The sequence below is a fragment of the Anarrhichthys ocellatus genome, unplaced genomic scaffold (assembly GCF_004355925.1).
Source record: "Anarrhichthys ocellatus isolate YVR2014 unplaced genomic scaffold, GSC_Weel_1.0 scaffold499, whole genome shotgun sequence".
Lineage (NCBI taxonomy): Eukaryota > Metazoa > Chordata > Actinopteri > Perciformes > Anarhichadidae > Anarrhichthys > Anarrhichthys ocellatus.
In genome coordinates, this window is record NW_022280473.1 from 1 (window position 1) to 26,808 (window position 26,808).

A 26,808-nucleotide genomic window follows, 5' to 3' on the forward strand; every position below is an offset into this window, starting at 1 on the left:
CACCAGGACACTCAAAAAATAAACAAATTGGCGGAATCATGGCCGCTCGTACAGCTAGCACAACAAGTGGACGAGGAGTATATAGAATGCGCCCGTGCCTACCCTAAAAAGGTCATTAAAGGGGGAAGATAAGAATGACGGTAGATAAGGTGTGAACAGATATAGGACTGAGGCCCCATCAGAGCTGAAGTGGGCCGGAAAGAGAACTGAGTCCAATTGACAATGCGAACACAAAAAAGGACTGAGTCACTTTAATGTTGGTCTACTTTTTGCTGTTTGAGTTTGGTTTGTTTAAAAAGGACTATATGTGAAAACATGTCACTGTCAGAATTTCCTCTCTGTCCATTGCAGGGAAATCAAAAAAGGAGAAAGAACCCATCGTCTGACGTACTTTGAGTATGATTGGAGCTCCGGGTTTCTGCTCCAGAACACCGGATAGACTGAGGGGCTCCAGGTACGGGTTGGGGTAGTAGACGAAGATGGTGTTGTTGTAAGTGAGCAGAGCTTGAACGTTGTTGAAGACGAAGCCGAACTCGTCCGCGTGTTTGATCGTCTCCTGGTCGGCGGTGTAGTCGGCCTTCAGAGACGGGGCGAAGCAGCTGATGGTGGTGGTGTTGAGCACTTTGCACACCTGGAGAAGAATCGATACGGTCAACGTCACACAGGTCACAGCACATACAGTACCCACGACCAGACCGAGTGTGAGACGTAGCACAGTATGACAAATGTCTTTTGATAGCAAAGACATTTTAAACCCTCTAGTCATTGTTCATTTCACTTCATGTGAATAGTTTTTTAATAAGGCAATATATACATTGTACTCTTTGTAAATCTAGAAAGCACATTTGCTTAATAGATCTGAACAGATGCCTCGTTTCATGCCCATCTGCGGTGGAATTACTGTTGTCAGTCATTTCTTAACATCCAGATGTTGTGAATCTTTTGGAGCCTTTTAATCATAATCAACTTGTGTATGAACATAAATATACTGACGACCTCTGTGGTGTTAACCTATATAACCTCCAATATCTGTTGCAGTATTGCCTGTAGATTTACGTCCTATCCATATGTTCTATGTCTGCTCTCGTGTTTTTGACCTTCTGTCTGTAAATGTATGACATCTGCTTTGCCACGATGATAGAGCGCTGCAGGGACGATGTTATTTTGTAATACCAGCCCTGGAAGTTATCGTTGCACTTGTTCCCTCCACAAAAAGCCAATGGGATTTTTTTGTTTTCCCCAATTTGGATTATTGGACAAAATAAAGTCTGTGGCAGACACAGGTTTATGATAATTACACATTTTTTTTGAGCAAGATGATCTTCACAAATGAACCCCACTTTTACGATTTTTGAAGCGAGAAGACAATCGGCAGAAGTAAAAAGCTAACGTTAGGCTATAAACGAAAGACAACGAGGCTGCGATGGCATTTTCAAAGCTTCAAAATGCACATGAGGGGTATTTACTAAAGTATTTTATGTCATGGAACAAAACGATAAAATCACTAAAGCTTGTGTCAACCAGAGACCTTATTTCAGGCATCAAACCAAAAAAACATTTAAAAAACCCATTAACTTCAAGACGAGGGCACCGAGTGCAAAGACGCTGACTCATTCCTGGGTTTTAGGACTCACTCCTGCAGCAATCTACAGTGCTGAACACTAAAGGCATCCCAGAGTCCTTGGTCAAATGTTTTTATCTACCAGAAACTGTATTCCATATAAAGCCAATCACTCGCTCCCTTGGTGAGGTTAATATCACATTGTTAGTTATTGGTACTCTCTGGAATTGGCATGTGCTTTGTGTTTCCCTCAGCAATTCTTGAAAATCCTCCTCTAAATGAAGCAGACACGTTGAATTCCCCCAGCCTCAGGCCGGTTTTTTAAGCTTCAGTTTGTATCTAAGGTTTCACAGAAAGTTTGTTTCAAGTCAATTAACCGCTTTTGTGAGTCAAAACATTTTTTAAGCAACTCCAGTGATGTTTTCGAGATATGTGCGATTAAAGCGACTGCCCTCATTACATTTGCCAATGACCCTCCTTTAGCAGCTGAAGCGGGTCAAAGTTCAGCTTTAATCCCTTCAGATCTCAGTACTGCCAGTGACACCGTAAAACATGCAGCTTTAATTGACTGGCTCAAATTCTGGGCTGGCATCATTAACGCACCATTTAATTAGCTCAGGGCAAACCGCTCACACACAGCATTGTCATCAGCACTTTCAGTGGCCTCATCATGGGCTTTCTTTCACATGCTTCCTCCTGAGCTTTATTATCTTTAGATATAGTGTTTATTTCCACAGCTTTGACAACAAATTAGATCTTTTCAATTTTCCAGGGTAGTTTAACCCAAGCTGACTTAAATATATAAGCATATTTATTGGTCTAGACAAAGCCATTATCGCCTTGTCTCTTTTCTTTATTTCGCCATCAATAAACTCTGTCTTTAAAATGTCTACCTTACGCTGCTAGAAGCAAACATGCTCATCGTTCCATTTCTGTTATCTCTTCAGCGGTTACTAGAATGGATTTTTAAGAATATATGGATCTATTTCGAGGTCAAGCCAAAAGTTCCGCCCCAGAACTTTCGACCCCACTTCAGCTGGTGTGCAGTCTCAAATCCTCAGGCAATTCCCTGACTGGTCCAGAGTTGAAAAATAAAGGGCTAAAGGTGACTGAACTGATGCCGCCGGGGCCCCGACACTCTGGAACAATCGATCACTTTGAAACGAAATGCCTGAGGAGCTCAGACGAGCAGAATCGGCACCATAAATCACCTCCCAAAACTCAGTTGTGTCAGTCTTTTTAAAATCTCATTTTAGAGTGAACTCCTCTTTATGCTACCTCTGTCTAACCCCTTTGTCTATGTATGGCTTCATTTTGACATTCACAGTGACGCTGACATTTTCCAAACTACGGCCTATTAGATTGTGCCCGCAGGATTTCCAGCTCTTTTTGGACAATTCGCTCTCCATCCTCCAGTCTGTTTGGTCCAGAGACCAGTTGTTTTTCCGACTCTGACTCACACTTTAGTAGTGCAGTAGGTAGATAATATTTCATACTCAAAACTAAACCAGCTCTAAACATCCTGTCCCCCTAAGATGTGTAAAACTAAAGAGGTTTGTGACTAAGGCTGTATAAATGCTTTACAAAGATGTCACCACGGATCAGCGTGTAAAAACAAAACCCCGGGCCCTGAATCTCCCTGTTTACGACTGTAGCAAACTGTCAATAAAGAACAACTTCAGTGTGACATTTCCATCAGCTTGAGTAAGCAACGCCAATAAAAGTTGAGTGCAGTGTATTAGCAGTTGTCACACTCACATTGACGGATTCATGGCCGGCGTATTTGACTCTGACGCGCGGCTCCTGAACCACATCCAGGTTGGTCCCGGTCACCGTCAGTGTGGTGTGTCCGCTGTTTTGCAGGGAAGGAGAACGTTTTTCCATTAGTACCGAGAACTATTGGTCAAAAACACATGCACATACACATGCACATATACAAGCGCTCCACCTCAGCTCCAGGTAGCCCGCATGTGAATGCGAGCTGCGATTCTCAATGATTTAATTGGTGTGACCACTGCGAAGAGAGCAATCTTTGCAAACCCCACGTTTTTTTCCAGAGCAACTGCATTAATGCAGGTTTGAGGAGGTATAGCTGGCGCGGCAGCTCGCTCTTTGTTATTGGGCAGGAGAGCCAGATCAAACGGCAAACCAGCTGGCTGCTATTTTATATTCATCCATGACTGTGGGGCTGGCATGGCATGAATGCGGGTGCTGCTTGTTTACATATCTGCTCTAGATGTGATTAAAATAAACAACGCTCTCTCATCTCTGTGTAACCTGTGCTGCAGCGTGAGCTCAGAAACCCAAAGTATGGAAAAGCTGGAAAGTAGAGAAGCAGAGACAAAAGAGGCGGGGTGGGGGGGGGGGGGAGAAATACAAGAGAGAAGTGATGAAAAAATGGCGTAAAAGAAGAACTGGCCAGCCTTGTCAGCCTGACGGAGTGCCAATCCTTCTCTTCTCACACTTCAAAGGGTACCTAAGCTTGTAGGGCCACATAGTGGGACAGCATATTCATGACGAGGGCTCTTGGTTGCAGCTCCACAAAGCTCCTCCTGTCACTAGGCTGAGGGCCAGGGTGGCTTTCTGAAGTCTAATCTGCAGGGACGTAGCGCTGGGTAATCCCACCCGCAACCAAATTAATTAAGTGCCGTCATTTATTTAGTTGGAATACAGGTGACGCACCTTTTTTTTTTAGCAGCGACAGAGAATTCACTCACTCTAATAGTGTCAGCCTCACACTCACTCGCATTAATATTTTAGTGAAATGTGGCATAACTAAAAGTGCTGTTTTTTAAACAAAGATTGTCGTTTGTTTAGATTAGTCAACCTTGCCAACCAACAGCCGTGATAGAACTGACAAGCACAACGCCTCAGTTCTTTGCATCACTCTCTCTGTAAACTCACAGATTGCCTGGCGCTGCTATAATCTGAACTGGGCAGGCCACCACATGAAGGCAGGATGGTTTTATTTATAACATTTGATTTCTAGTTGAAAGATTGAAGATTGACAGATAGTGTCCTTGGCTTTGCGTTGATCAGCTAACATTTACTTTCCTCTTATGTGCGTCACCCTTCGTTATACTTCCTAGAGGCTGGGATTTGATGACAGCACGACCGTAACAATTAGAAATACAGTAAAAAAAAAGACAGCAAACAATTGCAATGTGGATGCAATGTGCATTCGCTAGTATTCATCATGCAATGTGAAGAGCAGCTCAAGCTCACGCTCACACCCACTTACAGTCTCACCAAGGGGCTGCGCTCATCAAATATGCAACATGCAAGCTGCAATTTAGCCAAACGAGATCACTTCCTCTCGCATTACTTGTCGAACCTTTCTCTAATCAAAAGTAACACCGTACTTGCAACCCATGAGCATGTGAGAGCTGACAAAGTTATCCACACGCCGTAAAGTTTGCGCGCCTGTGGACTGTGTGAGGTAACACGATCACAATAAAAAACACTGGGAGGAGTTGCAAACTCCACACAGGAAGCTCCAGAGAATAAACCTCCATCCTCCCGAAGTACCATGCAGTGTACACATGCGTCTGTTATCTGTGTGTGTGTGCATTACCTGGTGATGCTCCACAGGGGTTCAATACGCTGGACTGTGGGGTCTTCTATGTACTCAAAGGCCAGACTCCCGGGAACTTTGGCCCGGTCGACGCTCAAACTGACCTGCACCGGTCCGGCTCTCGTCACGGACGGCGCAGAGAAGCACACGATCTCGGACACGGTGCGCCTGGTGGGGACACGGGAAGAGCGATTTACTCACGCCTTTCTGACTGTGACTCTGCCCCCTCGCTATTGCGGTGGCAGATCCCTGACTTCACGCAGTTATGAGCCCTGCACATTACCACTAGAGGAGACGATCCATTATAGTCTGTCCCGTCTCTTCCTCATTACAGACACATTAGGGATGGAACACTGTAATTAGAAGGTGCTCTAGCTAATGGCTTCCTCGACTCACCCTCCTGACTCCTACCATGTGAGGCATTTTGAACTTTTAAATAGATCGCTATAAATACACAGAGAACAAAAGCCACTGCTGTGGGTTTCATCACCTCCTCACAAATCATTAAGACTTTTCATGCAACGCACGAACATTTAATTGTATCCAAAGTGTGCTTCTTTAAATAGAGTGGTCTCTCGCTGTGTTTCATGGAGATTAGAGAAGGCTTAGTCTTTGATATTGTGTGGAGGAAGTCTCACTTCTGTGAATCTGAAGTCTAAAGGAATGTAAGGTGTAACGTAACATCGGGAAGTCGTGTTCTCATCACCCACCTGTACAGCTCACAGGTCTGATTGCCAAAGTACACGTTAACAGTGCTGCCAGCGCCCAGGTTCTCCCCGACAATGGTGACCTTGGTGCCCCCAGATTCAGGCCCTCTGCCTGGGGTCAGTGCCAGCATCGAAGGGGTCTGAGGAGAACCAAAATTCATTAATGATTCACACTCAACATAGATCAAACACAGATTACAGTGCTTCTTATTAATCGTCCACCGGCCTCGGCTAATTAACCTCTGTGGAACTCAAAAGTTAACATCAAAACTCTTTAAAAACAAAAAAGGTCGACAAATGAGCTTCTTTGGAGAATAAATGGTAATGAAGAATGACCCATGTTCATCACATGTTCATCCTAATTCATAGCTTCAGAACAAATGGACAAAGTGAATGTGTTTGAGTGCCAGAATCACCACAAAGGAGTAGAGCTGGGAGGACTGCGCTCGTAGTTCTGGTCTGCATTCGCCAACACACAGCTTAACGGGACCTGGAGCACTTCTTTTAGGAGCTGCAGCCATCTCGCACACAATCCTATCCAGACAAAAGACACAAAGACACAAATGTTGGTCGGGAAAAAAACAAACAGTCATGCAACAGATCATGGTGCATACAAAGTAGTGGTGTAGCGGACCACTGTCGATCCGTACGGATTCCCCCTCACGGTTCAGCACGCATGTGAACCACAGATTAATTACAGTTTAAGATTAACCATCACAGTGTGAAATACAATCTTACTCGTAAAATGTAGTGTTGGTGAGAAACTTGAATAAATCCAGTTGTTTGAAGGAGATGTTTCCACAACAACATGAATAGTTATTAGAGATGAACTATGACCTCTGTACACTAACTCTAAGCAGCTTACAATACATCATTAAAACTACTAATGACAAGATTTGTTTTAATCCATAAATTATTGCATTATTATCCAATGTTATTTCCTAATCATTTAAATTGTGTTTTTATGAAGAGAAACAAAACAACTATAGATGATTATAACAAAGCAAAAGTATAACGTAGAATTTTGGATGGTCTAAACTGACTTCACAGCGGTTGAACTGTTTTTTGGGGTGGATGGAGCCTTGTAGACCAGCTGCTATAATCAAACAACAAAGGGATCTGTATCTGCCATTATGGATCATCAACGATCATCAATTAGTGTCAGTGGCAAAAAAAAAAACGTGATCAGGGATCTCAAAAAGTTATACTTGCTCCTTTTTTTTCTTTTGTGCTGATCCGATTCGTGACTCTGATCCGTGACACGATCGCAACCGTGAGTTTTATGATCCATTGCACCGCTACATGCAAGTAATAACAAAAGCCAGGCAAACACACACACACACACACGGCAGAATCACCCACTGTATCACATCTGTTACGTATTGCACAGGGGGAAGGTGGCCTCTGCTGGCCGGTGTGATTGAGGCAGACTTTCATAGAAGTTGTGGGTCAATACAGAGGGTCGTCTTTCTTCCTAATGGGAAGCCTATAACAGCAATATAACTCAAATGATAAACTGCACCCCTCCCCGTCTTCAGCACAATTGCCACCCACCATTACCTCCGGTTGCCATGACAACATAGGGGTTTCTTCGATAAATCAGTATTGCCTGTCAGGTCAATAAGATGAAGTGTGCCGTGAATAAGTCATTATAGCAACTGACCCCATGCTGAAATTAATGGTGGTAACAGTTGTAATGCCATGTTTTAAAGCGCCGTGTGTGCCGTGTGAACAGCCCCGCTACAATAAGACCTATGAATCGTCCTCGCCCATCCCTTCTATTCATAAATCACGGGAGTTTTCCAATTTTCTGCTGGCACGTTCTTTTCTTTTTCTCTCTATTTTTTTTTTCTTCTTTCTTTTTTTACAAGGATATAAATAAAGTCCCTGCAGCCTGAGCCCAATCGCATTACATGGCTGTGAGAGAAACACATGGCTAACATATTGTCCCTCCAGTCAGCGACATGCAGTGCATTTCAATTACAGCTGTGCCGACAGCCTCATAACGACAGTGACACAAAGACCGTCTCTTCCTTTGGCTCTGACTGCACCAGAGCAATGCAAAGCCCCCCCACACACACACAATCCTACAACCTGATGAGGCATCACTGGGCTCCAGCTTATTCACAGATTCTGCTAGTGACTGAGGGGAAAAAAATTGTGTGAGAGAGAGAAAGAGATTGTGTTTATTTTGTGTGTGTGTGTGTGTGTGTGTTTGCATCTGCACTGTATGTCTATGTACGGTACAGTATGAATCCATGCGTGTCTGGGCAGGGGAGGGGAGGAGTCTCTCTTACTGTTCTGCAGTGATGTATCCTTCCTCCTGTGGGATGCACTGCACACCCGCCACCTCCACGTTGCCCTCCAGCTCAGAGAAGGACAGACCCAGGTTCAGGCCCTGGATGGTGACCAGTGTGCCCCCCTCCAGAGGTCCCGCCACTGGACTCACCTACGTAGGAAGGAGCATAGACTGTATTTAAGAAGTAGACGTGACGTCATTGGTTTGTGGAGTGCTGTTTTGAAGCCTTGAGTTCTGCATTTTGCCAGTCGCCATCTCGGTTTCTGGCCGTCGCCATCTTGTTTTTTTGCAACCAGAAGTGACAGGAGAAGGTGGAGCTAAGTACAACCGAATGCTGAATAAGACATTTTTAAGCGATGATACAAATGTTACAATTAACTTTCATGAATTGAAAACCCACTGTCGACAAAAACGCGGACAACGCCGTGGTAGCAACCTGTCAATCACAAGGTTTCTCATAGACTTCTATACAACCAGAGGAGTCGCCCCCTGACGGTCATTAGAAAGAATGCAAGATTAAGGCACTTCTGCATTGGCTTCACTTTTCAAATAACACCTCAGATACACATATGTATATATATTTATATTCAAGAATTTCATATTGGAGAATAATGTGCCTTAAAGAGAGTTTCATTCCAAAATAATAATTAAATGTAATTGGTTACAGTGTCGGTTAAGAGTCACATGGATTCAACGGTTTTCCCATCCCAAGAGGAATATAATTATGTTGACTTTCCAGTTCTGTATAAGTCTTGGGCAGAAATATCAATTGTTGGCGACTTTAATACAAAAATACCGACCCTCAAAATGTGTATTGGTTCAAGGACGCCTAAAACCTTCACAGCAACCAACGCAACCTAGAAGTGCTATTTCAAATGCAGCTGGGGCTTCTTTTAAGATTCTCAATTCTTCAGATTCGTTGAAGAACCTAAAGTACTACATGACCTGAATGACTGAGCATCTCCACAGACACACTTCCCACTGTGTAATCTCTATGTAAACATTAAGTAGATTTACCTTAAGTCCCATACTGACAGGAAGTTTCTTTTTTTTTTTTTTAAAGCTTTGAAATCCACCATAATTCAAAACAAACTTTACTGAATAATGCAGTGAATAACAAAACCCTGAGAAACCTATTGACAGTGTCCCAGCGGGAAACCTTTGGACCTGCAGAGCAGAACAGGAGCGACACTCCCTCCACTCCCGAGCAGCACTCAGCTGCAGCTCCTTCAGGAACACTAATAATGTGACGGGGACTTCAAAGGGTCGCGCCTCTTTGAAGTGCAGGAGCCCTGCATCTCCGTGTCTGACCCACTGTGCCTCATTCTGGAGAATGAACAGGAGTTTGTGACATAAAAGATCCATCACCGCTCTCTAAACAGACTGAATTCGTTAAGCTGTCAAGCACTTAAGGTATTCAGCCGGCGTGGGATAAAATGCGAGATAGTCTCAGGTAAACAGGCACTTGGATGGGAAATTGGAAGGTGGCCACGCATAAAAGTGTTTGTTGTTGATATTTTCACAAGAATATCCAACAAGATGTCTCGGCCTATTGTTTCCGGATACTTAGAGGTATGAATACTCGGATGATGGTTGAAGAAACAGGCTTGTGACTGGACATTTATGGGCAGTGGTCTTTTAACCCCCAAACTCTCTCAGTAAGTAAACAGCAGAACTCAAATGGTGCTTTCCGAAAGTAAAAGCTATTAATTATCTCCACGGGAAAAGTCGTTATGCGGACAATATATATGCATAGGAACCAAAACTATGGTATGTGTACCTGTAGAGAGTTTACTCCCATATTTCTGGAGAAGCACAAAACTGACACAAATAAAAGTAGTGATAGAGTAGATCCAGCTACTGTAAAAAACGACTTCATCTTTGTTTCTCCATCAGACACGCCTCGCACCTCAGTCAATGAGTTTAGCTTTTTTTTTTATTGCTAACAAAACTCCCAAAAGAAGACTTTGCCTTCCTTGCATCTTTAACTTAAAAGTTTCTGAACAAATGACCACAATGTCACGATTGCTTTCAACTGATTTGCCAAGTTCAAGACGTACAATTTGTATTCCTTGGAGTTTCTGACATATCGTATTGCAGCTCTGTTGTTTTAATTGGCATGACGCGTCACCGAGTCATCGGAGAGCTGAAAGAAAGCTGAGACCAGTCAGGCGTCAGTTTGTAGCTTCATGTCAGCGGCTTAAATAGAAAATGACTTGTAGCCTGTTGCTGTGTCGCCCATAGTGTGAACACACCAATCATACGTTTCTGTTCTAAAAAACGCAGTTAGCCTGTTCCCATTGCTATTTAAGGACATAACTACGTCAATGATCGCCCGAGCAACACTTCAACAGCGACTCACCGACAAAGTAGAACGCCAATTTTGGTCCTTTTGTTCCCTTTGTCGCTCATAGTGTGAAATATTTTTTTGAATTGTCATATGCATACGGGTACAAACATGAAATTTGACTTCTTCATTCAAACCATAAGCATTAGGAGCGGTGGGTTGCTGTAAAGCACCCACAGAGCAACTTGGGGCTCATTCGCTCAGGGACACTCCAGCAAGCAGACAGTAGGATCACAGATCGAACCACCAACCTTGTGTTTGAAGGACGATCCGCTCTACCCACTGAGCCACGGCCGCCCCAAAGCAGAAGAATGACAAATGCGTATAACACTCTCAACCACCAGAAACTACTCATTCTAGTTAATTACTTGGCTAAAGGAACTCGCATCTCACAATTAAATTGCACAATAAGCCTAGCGGCTTGACGGGATTGACTGACCGGGCAAACAAACAAACAACTGACCTCAGTGATGCGTGGGTTGGTGCACTTGACATTCTTGGCGGAACGGTCCAGCCAACGGCTCGCATAGGGTGAGATGGGAGGACAGTGCTGCCTCATGGTGCATCGGCCCTCACCGCTGCACCATCCACACTGGAACTTCCTCTCCGCCCGCAGACACATGCCACAGCTGTCCCGCTGGGCGCTGCACTTGTAGAGGTGCACTGTGGGACACCGCAGAGGATCTCTGGTCAGTTAAATAACAAGTCATTTCGGCGTGTCAATATTGAGGTTTTTGAAGAACATCGCCGGTATAATAGCTTATAAATCAAATGTCAGCCATAGAATATGCTGTAAAAGCGCCAGCAGGGAGTCGTGACAATTCGATTTAGACAAACTGATTCACACATTCTTAAACAGCAGGTATTTACAGTCAATTCCATAAAAAAATGAATAACCGCCTACAACCGAGGAGTCAACTTGAGAATTCACCTAAATTCGTATTGTTTAAATTCCTTCTTCCAAGTATTAAGGAAAAAAGATGGCGAGGTAATCCAATAAACCTTTCTTTGAAGTCTGTCGCCTACATCCTCTCTCCTGTAAGTAGTCTGTATTCATGCCCATATAAAGTAACTTGCCTGCGTAACAAAAAGGCCTGTTGAAATTCATGGCCATCACTGTGTATATCCTTGGCAACAGGGATGCTTTTAATGCACAACCCACAATGAAAACTCGTATGATGATGGAGAGGACAACCAAGAGCAGCTACGAGAGCGAAACTGAGCAAATATGAAGATTCACCCTTCACCCCTCCGGGCACACAAGTGATTGGGTGTTTTTTGATAAGACTCCCTGCTATTGTGAACTTTCTCTCAAGGCCCTTTGGGAGCCTTATAGTGGTCTCTATGACCCATCTATCCCCCCGTGGATTGAGTGCTTTACACTTCTCTGGCCTGGCAGTGATGGATGGCAGAGGCACCTTTAATCTTCTCGGGATTGTCGATGATGAAATTGCCGTTCCATACGATGGAAAGGTCCACTGCCAGGTCACTGATCTTCACACCCTCGTACAAGTACTGAAAAGCAGAGACAGAGAGTGAGGGAGTGTGCGGTAAGTGGATCCAGAGAGAGAGAGAGAGAGAGAAAGTCAAAGCACGACAGAGGATAGAATGAGACAGAAACAAAGTCAGAATGGAGGAAAATGAGCGAATGGAAGGGCAGAAGAGAGATGAGGTTCTTAACCATCTGTCATTTCTGCCATGGTTGTCTGCTCCTCTCCTCTTTGACATGTAGGGACGCAAACCCTGGCTGGGGCGGCCAATCATCCACATCTGCGGAAAATGGCCTTTTCATTCACTGTCACAGAGCGGCAAGGTATGCTTTGCATTGGAATTTAGCCTCCGATTTGCATTGTGCAACAAACATCTCCTGTATTCATCCCAGACCTGTGACTTTCTGTCGGGAACATCCCCTTTTCGCTTGGCGAACGCCGAGCCGTTAGTCCGACAATATGCAGCTCACGAGACAAGGTCGTGTTGAATTCAGGGTTTCCATCTTTTTCACTTTACACCATACACATTTTTTTTTTCTAACCTTTCCTTCCCTTGTCGGTCTCCTTTCCCTCGAATGCCTCGCACCTTTTGCCATCACTCTCGCTTTCCCTCTCCTCTGCTTTCTCCTCATATGCTCAGGCGTCATGCACTGATGTACCCTATGCACCTTGCCTACACAGCATCCAAGCTGTCTGCCTCATTTGACAGCTGTGAGACTCCCACTGGGAGTGTTTGAGGTCATACCGAGCTGTTCTGGCACTGCACGCTGGTGCTGTTGAAGCGCAGCGCCGTGACACGGTGGATGACACCCTGCACGTGCACCACGCACTCGTAGCCCCGCTGGCCCGACTGCGGCTGCGGGAGGTTTCGGGCCCTCAGCGTGATGGGTCGGACCTCACCGGCCGGCAGGAGGATTTCCCCAGAGTGAAGGAGCTGAGGGCAGTCCTGTGAAAACAGTGTACAAACACACATAATTGTATTATTCACGGAAAGAGAGCACACACTCTTTCATGTTGTCCGGCCTTTATATTACCCATGCATAATAATAATCCCTTCGGAGATTAATTGAGTTATCCTTCTACACTATCTAGTTATCTATTTTTAGTATGTATCTTCTGTCTTCTATCTGTCAATGCATGTAATCTGTGTCAATATATATGAATGTATAATATAAACATGAAGGACTGCAGGTATTATTGGGGCAAACAAATCGCTAATCCGAATATAATTTGCATTCATATGCTACATGTTACACTTTCCACTACGGTAAACTATGTAAGTAGTATTTATTACATATTTTTTAATCCATAGTAATAATGATGCTATTTTTCCGTCAGTACCCAGAGGATGAATACTAATGACTTTGCTGAAATTTTCCACTTATCCAGTAAAATATTAAAAAATCTACTGGATGGGCTGTTGCCGAGATATTCAAGGACTTTGGCGAGCCCCGGACTTTTCCTCTTGCGCCACCATGAGGTTGTTTTTTCCATTTGATTTTGATTGACATGACACGTGGTACAGACATTCCTGTCAGGAAAAGCCATAGTAACTTTGGTGATGCCCTGACTTTTCTAGCACCATCATCTGGTCAAAATTTCAAATTGTGGTTGGTGTTTTGAGCATGTTAGCATTTAGCTCAAAGAAACATTGTGCCTTTAAAACCAGCTGCCAACATGTCTGTAGACTCTTAATAGTCTTACATTTAAATCACGGACTGTGCCTTTAAGGTAAAAGTGTCACACAGGAACAGATAAATGGTGCTCTTAAAGGCTTCAGGTTAATCAGCTAACTGTAGCTCTCTTTATGTTAACGGTAATGCACAGCACCTCTGAGGCGTTGACTCTGCCCTCCTGGAAAGAACAGCTGCTGGGGTCGTGGGTGCACAGGTTGCGGTATTTACACCAGTGGCAGCGAAAAGTGCTGTTTACACAGGACAGACACCTGCAGGGACAAATGAATGCGTTACTACTTGACATGCACAATTTTAATTGAGTGGCTCTGTATTTACATAATATGTAAAAAGCTTTATTCCTTTTTTTCCTTACTCATTACCCACATCTTCCTCTCCTGTGTGAAGATGATTGAAAAGAGGAGACTGATGAAGGATTACAGCTTTCAGCTCAATTTATCGTGTCAGTGTGTTTCACTGAAAGATCAGATGTCCCTATTTTCTATGCAACCAGCAATGAATTGTGGTCTTTTTGTCAGGGATGACAATAAATGACCTGAGGTATGAAGTCTTGGCAGGAGAGTCCCTGTCACTTAAAGCACTCTTAAGCAATTTAAAGTAAAAAAGTGTTGGACAAAAAGATGTAGAGGACCTGCAGCGTCCTTGCCCTGAGCTTTATAATTTCATTATTCATTTTTTACACACGCTTGCTTTATATTTCTGGTTTTTGACTGCAATGAAAAACAGTACATTTCATTCGTCCAACTCTGGCTTGTACACAAAATCTAGAATGAAAAGTGACAACTGGATATCTGATGGGTGGAATTGCGCCACATCTTTGGCTTGGATTTGCTAAACGGCAGCCAGCGGTCAGTTGTGGATTAAAGTTGTGCTGAACCCTGTCAGACTGGATTTCATCACATTTCATTCAGCAAACGGGGAGCTGATGGTGACACAACTTTGGGTGGAGGACTTAGAGAGGTGAGGAAGTTACGAGAACAGAGACGAGTCTTCCTGTGGGGGGCCACGCAGGCTTCGCTGTGTATAATAGAGGTGTGTGGAAAACAGATCAGTGCTCTATCAAAATCATGTTCTCCCAAAATTGGTCATGCAATAAGATGAAACCATGAAGAAACTATCAAACCACTAGCAGCACTCCAATACTGCGGCTCATAGCAAGCTATACGAATGCCAATAAATGTAGTGCAGCGGCATTACATTTTGATATTAATTAGCTGCCCAGGGCCAGTATGGACATAAAAATGTGTGGGTGTGTGTGAGAAAGAAATTTTGAGGGGTTGGGTATTAATAGAACTGGACTGGCAGGGAGCTGCAAACACTGGATAATTAATTATGGAGGTTGATGTGACGCTGAGCTGGCGGCGGTAGTGGGGGGATGTGGAAGAAGAGTTGCTGGGTGAAGAGTGTGTTTGGCTTGAAATATTAATCACAGGAGTTCACAGGGTCACGCTGCAGCTAATGGAGGCTGTATCGGTGTGGTGGGGATGTGATGAGCCTCCGACTGTTTCTCTCTAATGGCTTAATGCGGTTATATTAGGGCATTCATGTCGCAGTCAAAGAGCATTTTGAATAGGTGGCATGTGTATCCACTGTGGGCTAATTTCCAAGGTTCGGCTATGAATCAATCGAGGGACTACAGAAACAAATACAAACATCAAACACCAACGTATATCTCTGAGAAAATTAGTTAAAGCTGCCTTCTTTCTCAAGTCACAAGGCATGGCAAAACCTGACATCAATCAAATATTCCCTCCTAGAGTGAACTCATTGTACATCCCTGTATCCAGCTTTTGTGCGCTCGTGGTTGAGTATAACTCACGGCGCCGTCGAAGGTTAGTGAAGTGTGCATAAGAGGCTGTCAGTTCAAATCTCTGTAACACCTCAAAAACTAAAGGAATTATTACTTTCCCTGTCCAAGTATGTGGACAAAAATGTAAAAAAAAATAATAAGAATCATGGTGAAGGTCTATTGGAGTAACTAATTCAACGTTTGGCCTTTCTGGAGGTTTGTTAAGCTGTGAAAGCTCGTAAAGTTTCTGATTTGCAGACACCTTTTAAAGCCGACAAATGCTGCTAATTGGCATTCATCCTAATAAGATCCACCTTTTGTAGCAGTGCTTGCAATTGCTATTCAGCAATACAGCTGACATTAGCATAATGGCTCAAAGTCAAAGCAGCTCCCCTGCCCTGTCGAGAAATTTATATTGGCAAGACAAAACAGATGAGTATTTAAATAAATTCCTCGTTAATTTACATTATTTTATCCACCCTCAAAGCACCAGAGCGAGGCTATCAAATCTAAAATGTCTCAACACAAACAGTCGTCTGGCTGGGACGCTCAGGACAAAGTCAAGTCAGAAAGGGGATGTGTGAGTCTGCTGCTTATCTATTCAGGGCTCCTCTGGGACTGCTGGCCTACAGCGAAGCACACTCCGTTGCACCAGTAGAGCAGCTCAGCTATGAACACCGTGGGTCTGCTATGCAGTTTCCAGATGTGAAAATGTATACGGTATTGCAAAGCCGAAGCAAACGGGCCAAGGCAAATGCATCATGTTGATTTGAATGAAACCTGACAGATAAATGGAACACTGAGGTTCTCTAACAGCCCAATCTTAAGTAGAGTTGTGAGCATCAGTACATCGTTGCCCTAAATCAAGTAGTGCTCCTCCGTCTATTGAACAAATTAAAGACAGGGGTGGGGATGGGCAGCTGGACTCACGTCTGATGGGTGCTGCAGTTGTAGAACTTCACCTCTGTGCTGGCGACCATCTGACCTGTCTCCTTTGAGTTCAGACGAAGCTCTACGCCAGCCCAGTCTGAGAGAGAGAGAAAGAGAGAGAACATAATGAGTGAAAGGATGGAGAGAGGGAATTAAAATGATGCAATAGAGAGAGAGAGAGAGAGAGAGAGAGAGAGAGAGAGAGAGAGAGAGAAACAAAAAGGAAAGGTGAAAGAACGAAAACAATGATCGAAAAGACGAGGTCAAAATGAAAAAAGAAATGTTAATACTTTTATCGCACTTCTGTAAAGAGCCACCTGGTGTCTGCATCTCTGCCGGGGCATATTGCTGTTGTCGTGAGGAAAACCTTCAGTCATAAACTTCAATCGAAGGATTACTGTATATGCTCTGAGTAAATCCTACGGCTCCTTGGTACTTACGGAGCTCCTTGGATAAACAAAAAATGCAAGGTGGTCCATCTGAAAGGAAAGCTGGTGGGTTTTTTTGGGTGTGTGTCTGGAATATTGATATTAGAAGTTCTTCACCTGACATTGGCATCACCATCAATCAGTTTTTCGTTGGTTTGTTTTGACACGAGAGGTGTCTGAGCTCACCTTGTCCTTCTGGTATTTGAGGGACCTCCTTCCCGGCCGGCGACAGACACATGACCCTGTTCCCGTTGACGTGACCGTCCACCTGGGCCTGCCGGCCAAATGAACAGGTGATTCCAGCAGAAAGGTCTGGAACATTATTCACCTCCAGCAGAAGCTTAAAAGAAAAGCAGAGGACGAAGATGTTAATGGGCCGAAACTTGTGACAGGCCAGGTTGATTGGGCCGGTTTTAGCCTGCTATATTAGGGTGGCTAGTAGGAATGATAGGCCGGCAACTAGGGCAGGAGGTAGCCCAGAGGTTTAAGTGGACTAATAGCACAAAGGTTGAGTCCACTATGTACTACAATTCTCACAATATTTTCAGAAAGCACGACAAAATGGCAAACTTGATTTTGGACACAGCCCGGGCCAAACAGCATTTTGTTTCCTTTGGCTCTGTCTAAAGATGATAACATCTGCACTTCTCAAACCCACTAATTAACACGTTAAATCTTGGTTTATACATCTGTACGAAGGCCGACCTGTAAAAACGACTACATTGACGGAAGTTACTGCTCCTGGCCAACAAATAGCCCGGCATACAACCCCCTTTGTGAAACCATAACCCATTGTTTTTACACATCTGTTTCTGTACGGACTGAACAAATGAGACCTAAGATGTTGATCAGTGAGTTTAAGAGGTGCTGGTAGTCAGGGTAGCTGCTTCCCCTGTTATACTGTGCAAAGCTAAGTGCAAAGCTAAGCTAATCTAATTGGCTGTTGGCTCCAGCAGGATATTTAACGCACCGATACGAGAGTGGTATTAATCATCTAATTCTCGGCAAGAAAGCAAATAAGTGTACTTCCCAAAATGTCGAACTATTCCCTTAAGATAATCCTCAGCACTAACTGTACTCCACTCCTCTGTGCTCTCGGCTACTGTCCAATAAACAGTTGAATTAAGCTTTTAGGTAACGCAATCAACCTTTTGGCAGATGACATCGTAAACAACTCTCGCGTCATCCCCCCTCAGCATTTGTCTCTCATCCCACAGTTCATGTATTTAAACCACAATAAATAGATCGGATGTCTACAGGGAGAACCACCCTTCTCTCTCTCTCTCTCTCTCTCTCTCTCTCTCTCCCTCTCTCTCTCTCTATCTCTCTCTCTCTTCGCCTCTCACAAATCTAATCTTCTCTACCAGGCTTATACTTACTGTACATGTGGCTGCTGTACAAGGCTACTCTCAGTGATTGCTCATAAACTTTGTGAGTGGAGTGACAGAGCGGTGATTGGTGGAATGATAAGTGGACTCACAGGGACACTATGTGCTGATACAGCAATGCTGTCCGGGTGAGCGATGACCTTCACACAGCGGTCAATGTCGGTGGCGAAACGGAAGGCCTCATCCGCCCTCAGACACCGATCCCTCCTCGAGCACCTGTGGAGCAAAAGGCCCTCATTATTAAATATTCATAAAACAGTGCAGCCAGTTTAGAGACGAATAATGGCAAACGCTCCGATTTGTTTTGAATTAGTCCGGCAGTCATCCACTATGTAGACAACTACTGGATGTATTGCCATGAAAGTGTCACGTTTTTAGTTGTGAGCGAAATGTCTCAGCAACTATTGGACGGATCGTCATGAAATTGGGTTCTTGAATCATTTTGGTGGCTTTTCATCCAGCACCATCATTGAGTCAAAATTACAGTTCGTCCAATGCCGCGATTTGACCTACATAAGTAAACGAGACAATCAGAGAGAAGATTGTCTATTTCTATATAGTTCTTAATGCTTGTCATCGGTGCAATGAGTCGGATTCCGCACAAAATCAGACAACATCGCACATGTTCACCACAAACTCTTTCAGCGACCAACCGACGGTGGACAGACCCAGATCCGGCTTCGCTGCGGCCTTTGGCTCGCATTCGAAGCCCGGGTGGGAAGAGGAGAGCTCCTCGCCCGGCAGCAGCATCTCCTCCTCCGGCCCAGGAGCAGAGCTTCGACTCGCTACTCCACCAGTTCCTGACCGTAGCCGAAACATTGACACCACCGTTGCCTGACAGGAGGGAAGAGAGGCACGCGAGAACCAGGACTGCACGGAGCAGACTGTCAGACCCCGGCTTGGGTAAAATGAGAGGTTTTTCCAAAGGGATTCGAAACAAAATGAAGGTTCCTCTTAGTAGCTTTAAACATCAGCTTGTTAGCATGCACTTGACCACACTATAGTGATGTCCATGTCTCGATTGTTTTTGATGATTGATCATTTCCTCCACACAGCTGTTAGTCAGATCAGATGCTTGGTCAGATCGTTCCCTATATATTTTTAATATACTTTTCCGCAGAGCACATTACACCGAGTGCAACAGTTGAATAAGCTTCAGCTCCCTAAATCCCAACAGGCAATTAAAAGTAAGAAGTGAAAGGGTTGGCACCATAGTGCGACCTTAGAATAACCGTGTAAGAGAGAAGTATAGGCTACATTTAAAGTTATCGCAAAGGATGGAAAGGATTTCTAAAACTTTGAATAATTTGTCCAGTTTTAGAAACGGGGATTTGTTGTTGAGATAGTTTTTTAATGTGGTTGTATTGATACTGATTTCTTTGAAAGAGGCATTGTCGGAGTTAGGTCTCTGCAGGCTCAGATAGTAACAGGCATTAAAAAGAACAAGAATCTCTCAGCCGTAGAGTTAAATCGTAATGGAAAACTCAGAGTCTTTTGGCTGAACACCATCATCTCTTTCTTTTAACAGTGTAATGCGCACAGCGAGGGGAGATACTACTTAATACACTCTCAGATGCTGCTGAGGGGGTGGCGCCTCCTGAGAGCTCAAAGAGCGCCGAGGCCTCGGCTGTAATTACAACACGATAAAAAGGCGGAATGGAAACGCGGTGACAGCTGTTGCCGGCTCAGCTCCTTCAGGCGGACCGGAGCCACAGGAGTATAGACGGTCACCTTCTGACCGCTCATCAACTGAAGTGCCTCCGAAAAAAAAGGGACACCTTTCATCTCAGACTGTCTTTCATTGCCTTTTATTTTGCCTCCTTTATTCGCAGCGTTTTGTCTGATGGAGCCATTTGTTCCCTTTTCCCGTCAGGCTGTGCGCCTGTTCAGCCCCCAACACACTCTGTCAGATGGGTGCTCTGGTGCACCGTTCTAAGGGTGGGAAAGTGAGATCCTGAAAGAGGTCTACATGAAACTCTTTGAGAGTCCTTCAGAGGCTGTAAAAAGACCCCAATCAGGATTTATTGGACAGAAAAATAAAGTAGCCTCATTCTGCAACGTGAGGGATCATGATTCACTTTGGGTTACTTGAGGGAACAGCAGCCTATCTATTCACTGATAAGTGTAAGGCATTAATTCAAATAAACAGCATAATGGGACTTGCAGACAAAGTCAGCACTCCGGGGGGGGGGAAGGAAAAACTACTGTTTAATGAGCCAATTTGGATTAAGACAAAACATGATTTTTTCCTCTCACTTCACAATTTGATAACACTGAGAGCTGCAATTTAAATAATGCTGATCATCATCAAGATATTGCTCGCTGAAATGCAGTTGTCATATGATGAGACGGGGGTTAATCCCCGGCTGAGGTCAGCGAACCAACTCTGCCGCTGTTTGGGAAACACAGCGTTTTAATCGCCTGAATCCCCTTTTCTCCATATCGAGGTATTATGCAAGTTAACCTGGGGTCAGATAATTAAGATGGAAGCGATAAGCTTGCTCCATAAGGTCCAAAATGTTCCCCGGGTATGTAGACGTGCAGTTTGTGCACCCGCAGCGACTGACTAATCCCTCCCTCCGCCAGCCCATTAACACCAGTCGCCCCCCCCGCCCCCCCCCCCCCCCCACCCCCCGGCCTGACGGACAATAACATCTGCAGTTTCTGCTGTGCTGAATATCTCTACTTTAGGAGGGAACACCCTTGTCCCGCCAGCTGTTGGTAACGGTGAACTCCAAGGGAGGACAATATCTCTGTTATATTAAACTGCACAAATCACATGACCACGTGCTTACCCTTATAGCTTTCTAAAAGCTGTTTGGTAAGCATTAATGTTGTGGTTTTAATCGCTCGGCTGTGATGTGTGTAAGCGAGCATCATGGGAGTAGAAGGAGGGGACAAGACTCACATGTTGAACAGGACACACCAGCCGCAGTGGGGGTCACCAGAGCTCAGACACTCAGCACATGTGCCGTACTGCTCACAGGCCTCCACGGGGACCTGAGCCACCTACACCAGAAGAAGGACAGGGAGGGTTAAAGCACACGTTCAGGAAAGATACACAGATACATTAGTAAAAACAGACAGGAAGAAAAAGTATAAAGTTCTCCATTGGCTTCCTTCAACAAACTGTTTTGGCATCTGTAAATGTATGGACATGATTCCAGTGGCAGTCAAATTGAATTTACTGCACACACAAAAAATGAAGCCCAATGTGATCCTTTTGTTGTGTACGTTGATCCACATCAGACAAGTCTTTATTTTCAAGCCTTTCTGCATTTTTACCTTCACTGTATAGTCTACAGCGGAGGTGTAACGCGATTCCTTTACAGCTGAAAGCGAACATGAAACCTTAGAACAAACCAGATATCTGGAAGTGCAAATCATAACACAAGGGCCGCAGGAGGGAAACTAAACAAACCACAGACAATCGCTTGGAAGCTGCAAAAGTATTGAGAACTGAACACACAATGAGGCGGGCCTGCCCCCCAAAGCAATGGTAGGGGAAACACTGGGGCATATCTAGCGCCTCCACACGGCGCTCAACATGGCGACGGCTGAGCCGGCGACTGGAAGCTAACGGTGATAACGACGGCAACAGTGCTGACAGAGCTAACGGTGTTGACCTGAGGGGGAACCGGAGGGTGGGCACTACGCTACAGCGGCGACACTGTCGGTGTGGAAGGCATTATCAGCTGTGACCACCATATGAGAGCAATGCAGGGTCGGGAGCTGGCCAACTCTTGACGACACAAAAAATGCTAAATACTTGCATGTGAATATCATATGAATAGGGCTTATAAAAAACAGAAGGAGTGGATCTTGTATGCTCTGCCTTTATCAAGGTTGAAATGAGTAATAGAGTTTGCCTTCTCAATCGTTCCGCACAAAGTGATTGGTTATAATATGACATGAAATAATATGATATTTGCAATCTGTTTGAAAGTACAGTTTACAGTAAAAATAGAAATGAATCTGACAAAAAAAACAACTGGTGTGTAAGTGGCTGCCTTTAGTGTGATACAAGTTAAAACAAAAAGGGCGCCATGGACTGGAAATAATGTCGACAAAGGCATTCAATCAAAACATCCTGATGAAATAATAAGCAGTTCTGATGAGGAGAGACCAAATCCCATTTCATCATGTCCATGTCCATTTTGCAACATGTGGAAGCCTCATCACTGCTCACACTGTAGAGTTTCTCTGAGGAAAACAACTCCTTTTTTCTACTTCCTGCTGCTGACACAAACATGCAGCACTGTGGTTTTTGCCTCCAGATATTTTGTTCCTCAGATGTCAGAAAGCGCATGAAATGACACCACAACTTTTCTTTGAAACATTTGATAAAGGATGTTATTGCGCTACTATAGCATGCCAGCTTGTGGACCTCTGCTATAGTAATTACACTGGAATAATTCAATATTGTAATTTAACGTCTTTCAATGGAATCGTAACGTGCTGAAATCATATCCAGATATATATATACATATACTGTATATACAGTGGGTACGGAAAGTATTCAGACCCCTTTAAATTTTTCACTCTGTTTCATTGCAGCCATTTGCTAAAATCAAAAAAGTTAATTTTATTTCTCATTAATGTACACTCAGCACCCCATCTTGACAGAAAAAAACAGAAATGTAGAAATTTTTGCAAATTTATTAAAAAAGAAAAACTGAAATATCACATGGTCATAAGTATTCAGACCCTTTGTTCAGTATTGAGTAGAAGCACCCTTTTGAGCTAGTACAGCCATGAGTCTTCTTGGGAATGATGCAACAAGTTTTTCACACCTGGATTTGGGGATCCTCTGCCATTCTTCCTTGCAGATCCTCTCCAGTTCCGTCAGGTTGGATGGTGAACGTTGGTGGACAGCCATTTTCAGGTATCTCCAGAGATGCTCAATTGGGATTAGGTCAGGGCTCTGGCTGGGCCAGTCAAGAATGGTCACAGAGTTGTTCCGAAGCCACTCCTTTGTTATTTTAGCTGTGTGCTTAGGGTCATTGTCTTGTTGGAAGGTGAACCTTCGGCCCAGTCTGAGGTCCAGAGCACTCTGGAAGAGGTTTTCTTCCAGGATATCTCTGTACTTGGCCGCATTCATCTTCCCTTCAATTGCAACCAGTCGTCCTGTCCCTGCAGCTGAAAAACACCCCCATAGCATGATGCTGCCACCACCATGTTTCACTGTTGGGATTGTATTGGGCAGGTGATGAGCAGTGCCTGGTTTTCTCCACACATACCGCTTAGAATAACCAAAAAGTTCAATCTCATCAGACTCATCAGACCAGAGAATCTTATTTCTCATAGTCTGGGAGTCCTTCATGTGTTTTTTGGCAAACTCTATGCGGGCTTTCATATGTCTTGCACTGAGGAGAGGCTTCCGTCCGGCCACTCTGCCATAAAGCCCCGACTGGTGGAGGGCTGCAGTGATAGTTGACTTTGTGGAACTTTCTCCCATCTCCCTACTGCATCTCTGGAGCTCAGCCACAGTGATCTTTGGGTTCTTCTTTACCTCTCTCACCAAGGCTCTTCTTCCACGATTGCTCAGTTTGGCTGGACGGCCAGGTCTAGGAAGAGTTCTGGTCGTCCCAAACTTCTTCCATTTAAGGATTATGGAGGCCACTGTGCTCTTAGGAACCTTGAGTGCTGCAGAAATTCTTTTGTAACCTTGGCCAGATCTGTGCCTTGCCACAATTCTGTCTCTGGGCTCCTTGGGCAGTTCCTTCGACCTCATGATTCTCATTTGCTCTGACATGCACTGTGAGCTGTAAGGTCTTATATAGACAGGCGTGTGCCTTTCCTAATCAAGTCCAATCAGTTTAATTAAACACAGCTGGACTCCAATGAAGGAGTAGAACCATCTCAAGGAGGATCAGAAGAAATGTGAGTTAAATATGAGTGTCACAGCAAAGGGTCTGAATACTTATGGCCATGTGATATTTCAGTTTTTTGTTTTTTAATAAATTTGCAAAAATTTCTACATTTCTGTTTTTTTCTGTCAAGATGGGGTGCTGAGTGTACATTAATGAGAAATAAAATGAACTTTTTTGATTTTAGCAAATGGCTGCAATGAAACAAAGAGTGAAAAATTTAAAGGGGTCTGAATACTTTCCGTATCCACTGTATATGTATATATACATATACTTGATAATATTATGTTAATTTTGCACGAAAGTGCTAAATTAAATGTCAAAATGAGAAAAATAACTCATTCTGACAAGAGTATATGAAAATATGCTTTACCATGCTGTTATTTCACATAATAAATTCACATTTGTTTATTGAACTTGCAATTATCGTTATATGAAATCTCCCAGTCCACATTATAAGTTGAGCTGCTATTTTCCACACACAGGAGCACACACAAGCAAAAAGACGAAGTCAAACTGACAGACGGACAACCACGCACCGTGCTACTGCTGCAACCGCAATGTGTGAATGTTTGGCAAAGCATGAGCTCTCCATGACGGCCAGCACCAGCCCTGCACTCAGCTGCAGCTTGTGCCCGCCTATTTTATACTATATAATTATTCAAGGTCTGGACGTATGATGCAAGCAATTTCCTGATGTAAGCAATCACAAATGAAGAGTGGATTATGGATTAGAGTGTCTCCGGTGCTCCTGATAGCATAAGTGGGTGCTCTCTCAGGTCTGTGTTGGCAAAATGGATTGTCTGCTGCTCCCAATGAAATAACTTTCACTTTTTTTCCAGCGGTTCAGAACCCAAAGGTGCATTCCATTAGCAAAATGATTTTGCAGCACAGGAGGGGCTGAGTTTCTAAGTCCATATGCGACGCAGTGGGAATAATCCATGAATTTTTTTGTGGATGGGAACTCGTCTAAAATAACAAAGTTGGTCTGTGGTCGTTAGGAAGCATGACCTTTACAAGGGGAGAGCTATGGATCGTCTGCCTTCTGCTGCCCCGCTAACAATCAGATGTGAAGCTCTCGCTGCACATAAGAGTTGATGTTTAATGGAGCTGACCTGAGCAGGAACGCACTGTGTTGAATCCAAATAAGATCAAAAGACATGACCTTAGGTTTTATGTTGACAAGGTCTAAAAAGCGTAGCAGCTCAGCATGTGAATTAGAATCGGTCAACATGACGACGGCTGAACTGGCGGCTACCAGCTAACAGTGCTAGCAGCATGAACAGCGCTGACAGAGCTAACGGTGTTAACCTGGGTGGGGGGGGGGGCACCGGAGGGTGGGCACTACACTTCCCCGACGACGCTGTGGGTCAGAACAGTGGCGCTTGGTTCTATAATATAAAACATATCAGTAAATCCCCTTTTGACGTGTCTAAAAAATGGTGGATGCTAACAAGTGGCTAAATGAAACTACAAAACGTCATCACACAAAGTGCAGGTTTTCCTTTTAGTGTGTCCAGCTCAATGACAGTCAGATAATTAATGTCTTAAATGTACAGGAATTGATTTGGATATTTCATGTTGTCTTTCCTGGTTGAATCTAAATTTAATTGAAAGTTCATATTGTGGAGATGAGTTTCACTTCTCAGTGTAATGAATATATGATGTCTTTTTATCAACTTTCTACAATGGTGGATTACTGAATTAAGCCTTCATCCTCAGGTTATGTTCAATGTACTGTCAATTCTTCATACATCATTCATGATCAGTAGTATTATTTTATCAAGCTTTTTTTGTCTTGTCTTCTCTGAGATAATTTCTCCAGGTGAAACTGATTATTTAAAGCAAACACAGAAAACCAATGACAGCCCTCCGCTCCCAAGAAAGTGAGAAATCTCAGTCTGGCTGCCTTTTGAATGATCGTCAGCGTTAGATCATAATGTCCACTTTTCCGGCTCTGGGAATTACAAAATCCTCATCTTTTCATAACATCTGGGATGACCTCACACTAATGCTCGATCTTATCATCTTATCAGCTCACTATCGCTTTAACACTTTCATCCGGATTTACTGGAACTTTACGAATGCTGTCAGATGAGCATGCAGGCTTTTAGACCTCTGCACTACAGTTATCCTTTTTCCGAAATCTGGCTCTGAACAATCCACAGCCATCTCTAGACAGATACTTACGGTCAAGGAGTTATCTGGTCATATCTAGGATTTTGTGTTTTTAGGATACAGCAAAAGTTCGTTTGGTAGCACTTTATAATAAGTACACACTATGAAGCATTAGTTAAGTATGAGTAAACACTTAATTCATCATTTATAAAGCATTGTTCCCACATTAATAATTCATTAGTATGCAGTTCATAACAGTTATAAATGTTTTATTCTTGATTAATAAGCTCGTCTATTATGTGTTTCATTATTGTGTTTTCATACTTTATAAATGATGGATTCCCCATTTGTAAATGAAGTATTATATATTTTACAAACCAATTATTAAGGAGTTGTAGATGATCAATAAGATCATTTATAAAGTGTTAGTAAATGATTAATAACTTATTTAGATGTACATTATTCATGCATTTATATATATATAATGGTTAGGGACTATGTTAATATATGCTTTATAAACACATTAATACTGCAATTCATGATTGATTCATGATGTATTAAGGTAGTTACTACTCGTTAGTAAAGTGTTTTATGTGACCTCATCTAAAGTGAG

The 26,808-nt window shown here is 43.6% G+C and overlaps 1 protein-coding gene across 1 annotated transcript in view; it reads right to left on the reverse strand.

The window, feature by feature from the left end:
* Positions 1-17: 17 nt before the first annotated feature.
* The window catches only part of LOC116401518 (plexin-A2-like), a 31,678-nt gene continuing 4,887 nt past the window's right edge, over positions 18-26,808 (reverse strand). Inside the window, exons 2-15 of the mRNA XM_031879958.1 lie at positions 21,116-21,216; positions 18,300-18,423; positions 17,006-17,159; positions 16,392-16,488; positions 13,809-13,923; positions 12,724-12,924; positions 11,907-12,003; positions 10,952-11,151; positions 8,140-8,291; positions 6,259-6,376; positions 5,846-5,982; positions 5,136-5,303; positions 3,320-3,413; positions 18-631 (exon numbers count right to left, since the gene is read on the reverse strand). Of these exons, the coding sequence (XP_031735818.1) occupies positions 302-631; positions 3,320-3,413; positions 5,136-5,303; positions 5,846-5,982; positions 6,259-6,376; positions 8,140-8,291; positions 10,952-11,151; positions 11,907-12,003; positions 12,724-12,924; positions 13,809-13,923; positions 16,392-16,488; positions 17,006-17,159; positions 18,300-18,423; positions 21,116-21,216 (2,088 nt within the window). The 3' untranslated portion in view covers positions 18-301. The remainder of the gene's footprint in view (positions 632-3,319; positions 3,414-5,135; positions 5,304-5,845; positions 5,983-6,258; positions 6,377-8,139; positions 8,292-10,951; positions 11,152-11,906; positions 12,004-12,723; positions 12,925-13,808; positions 13,924-16,391; positions 16,489-17,005; positions 17,160-18,299; positions 18,424-21,115; positions 21,217-26,808) is intronic.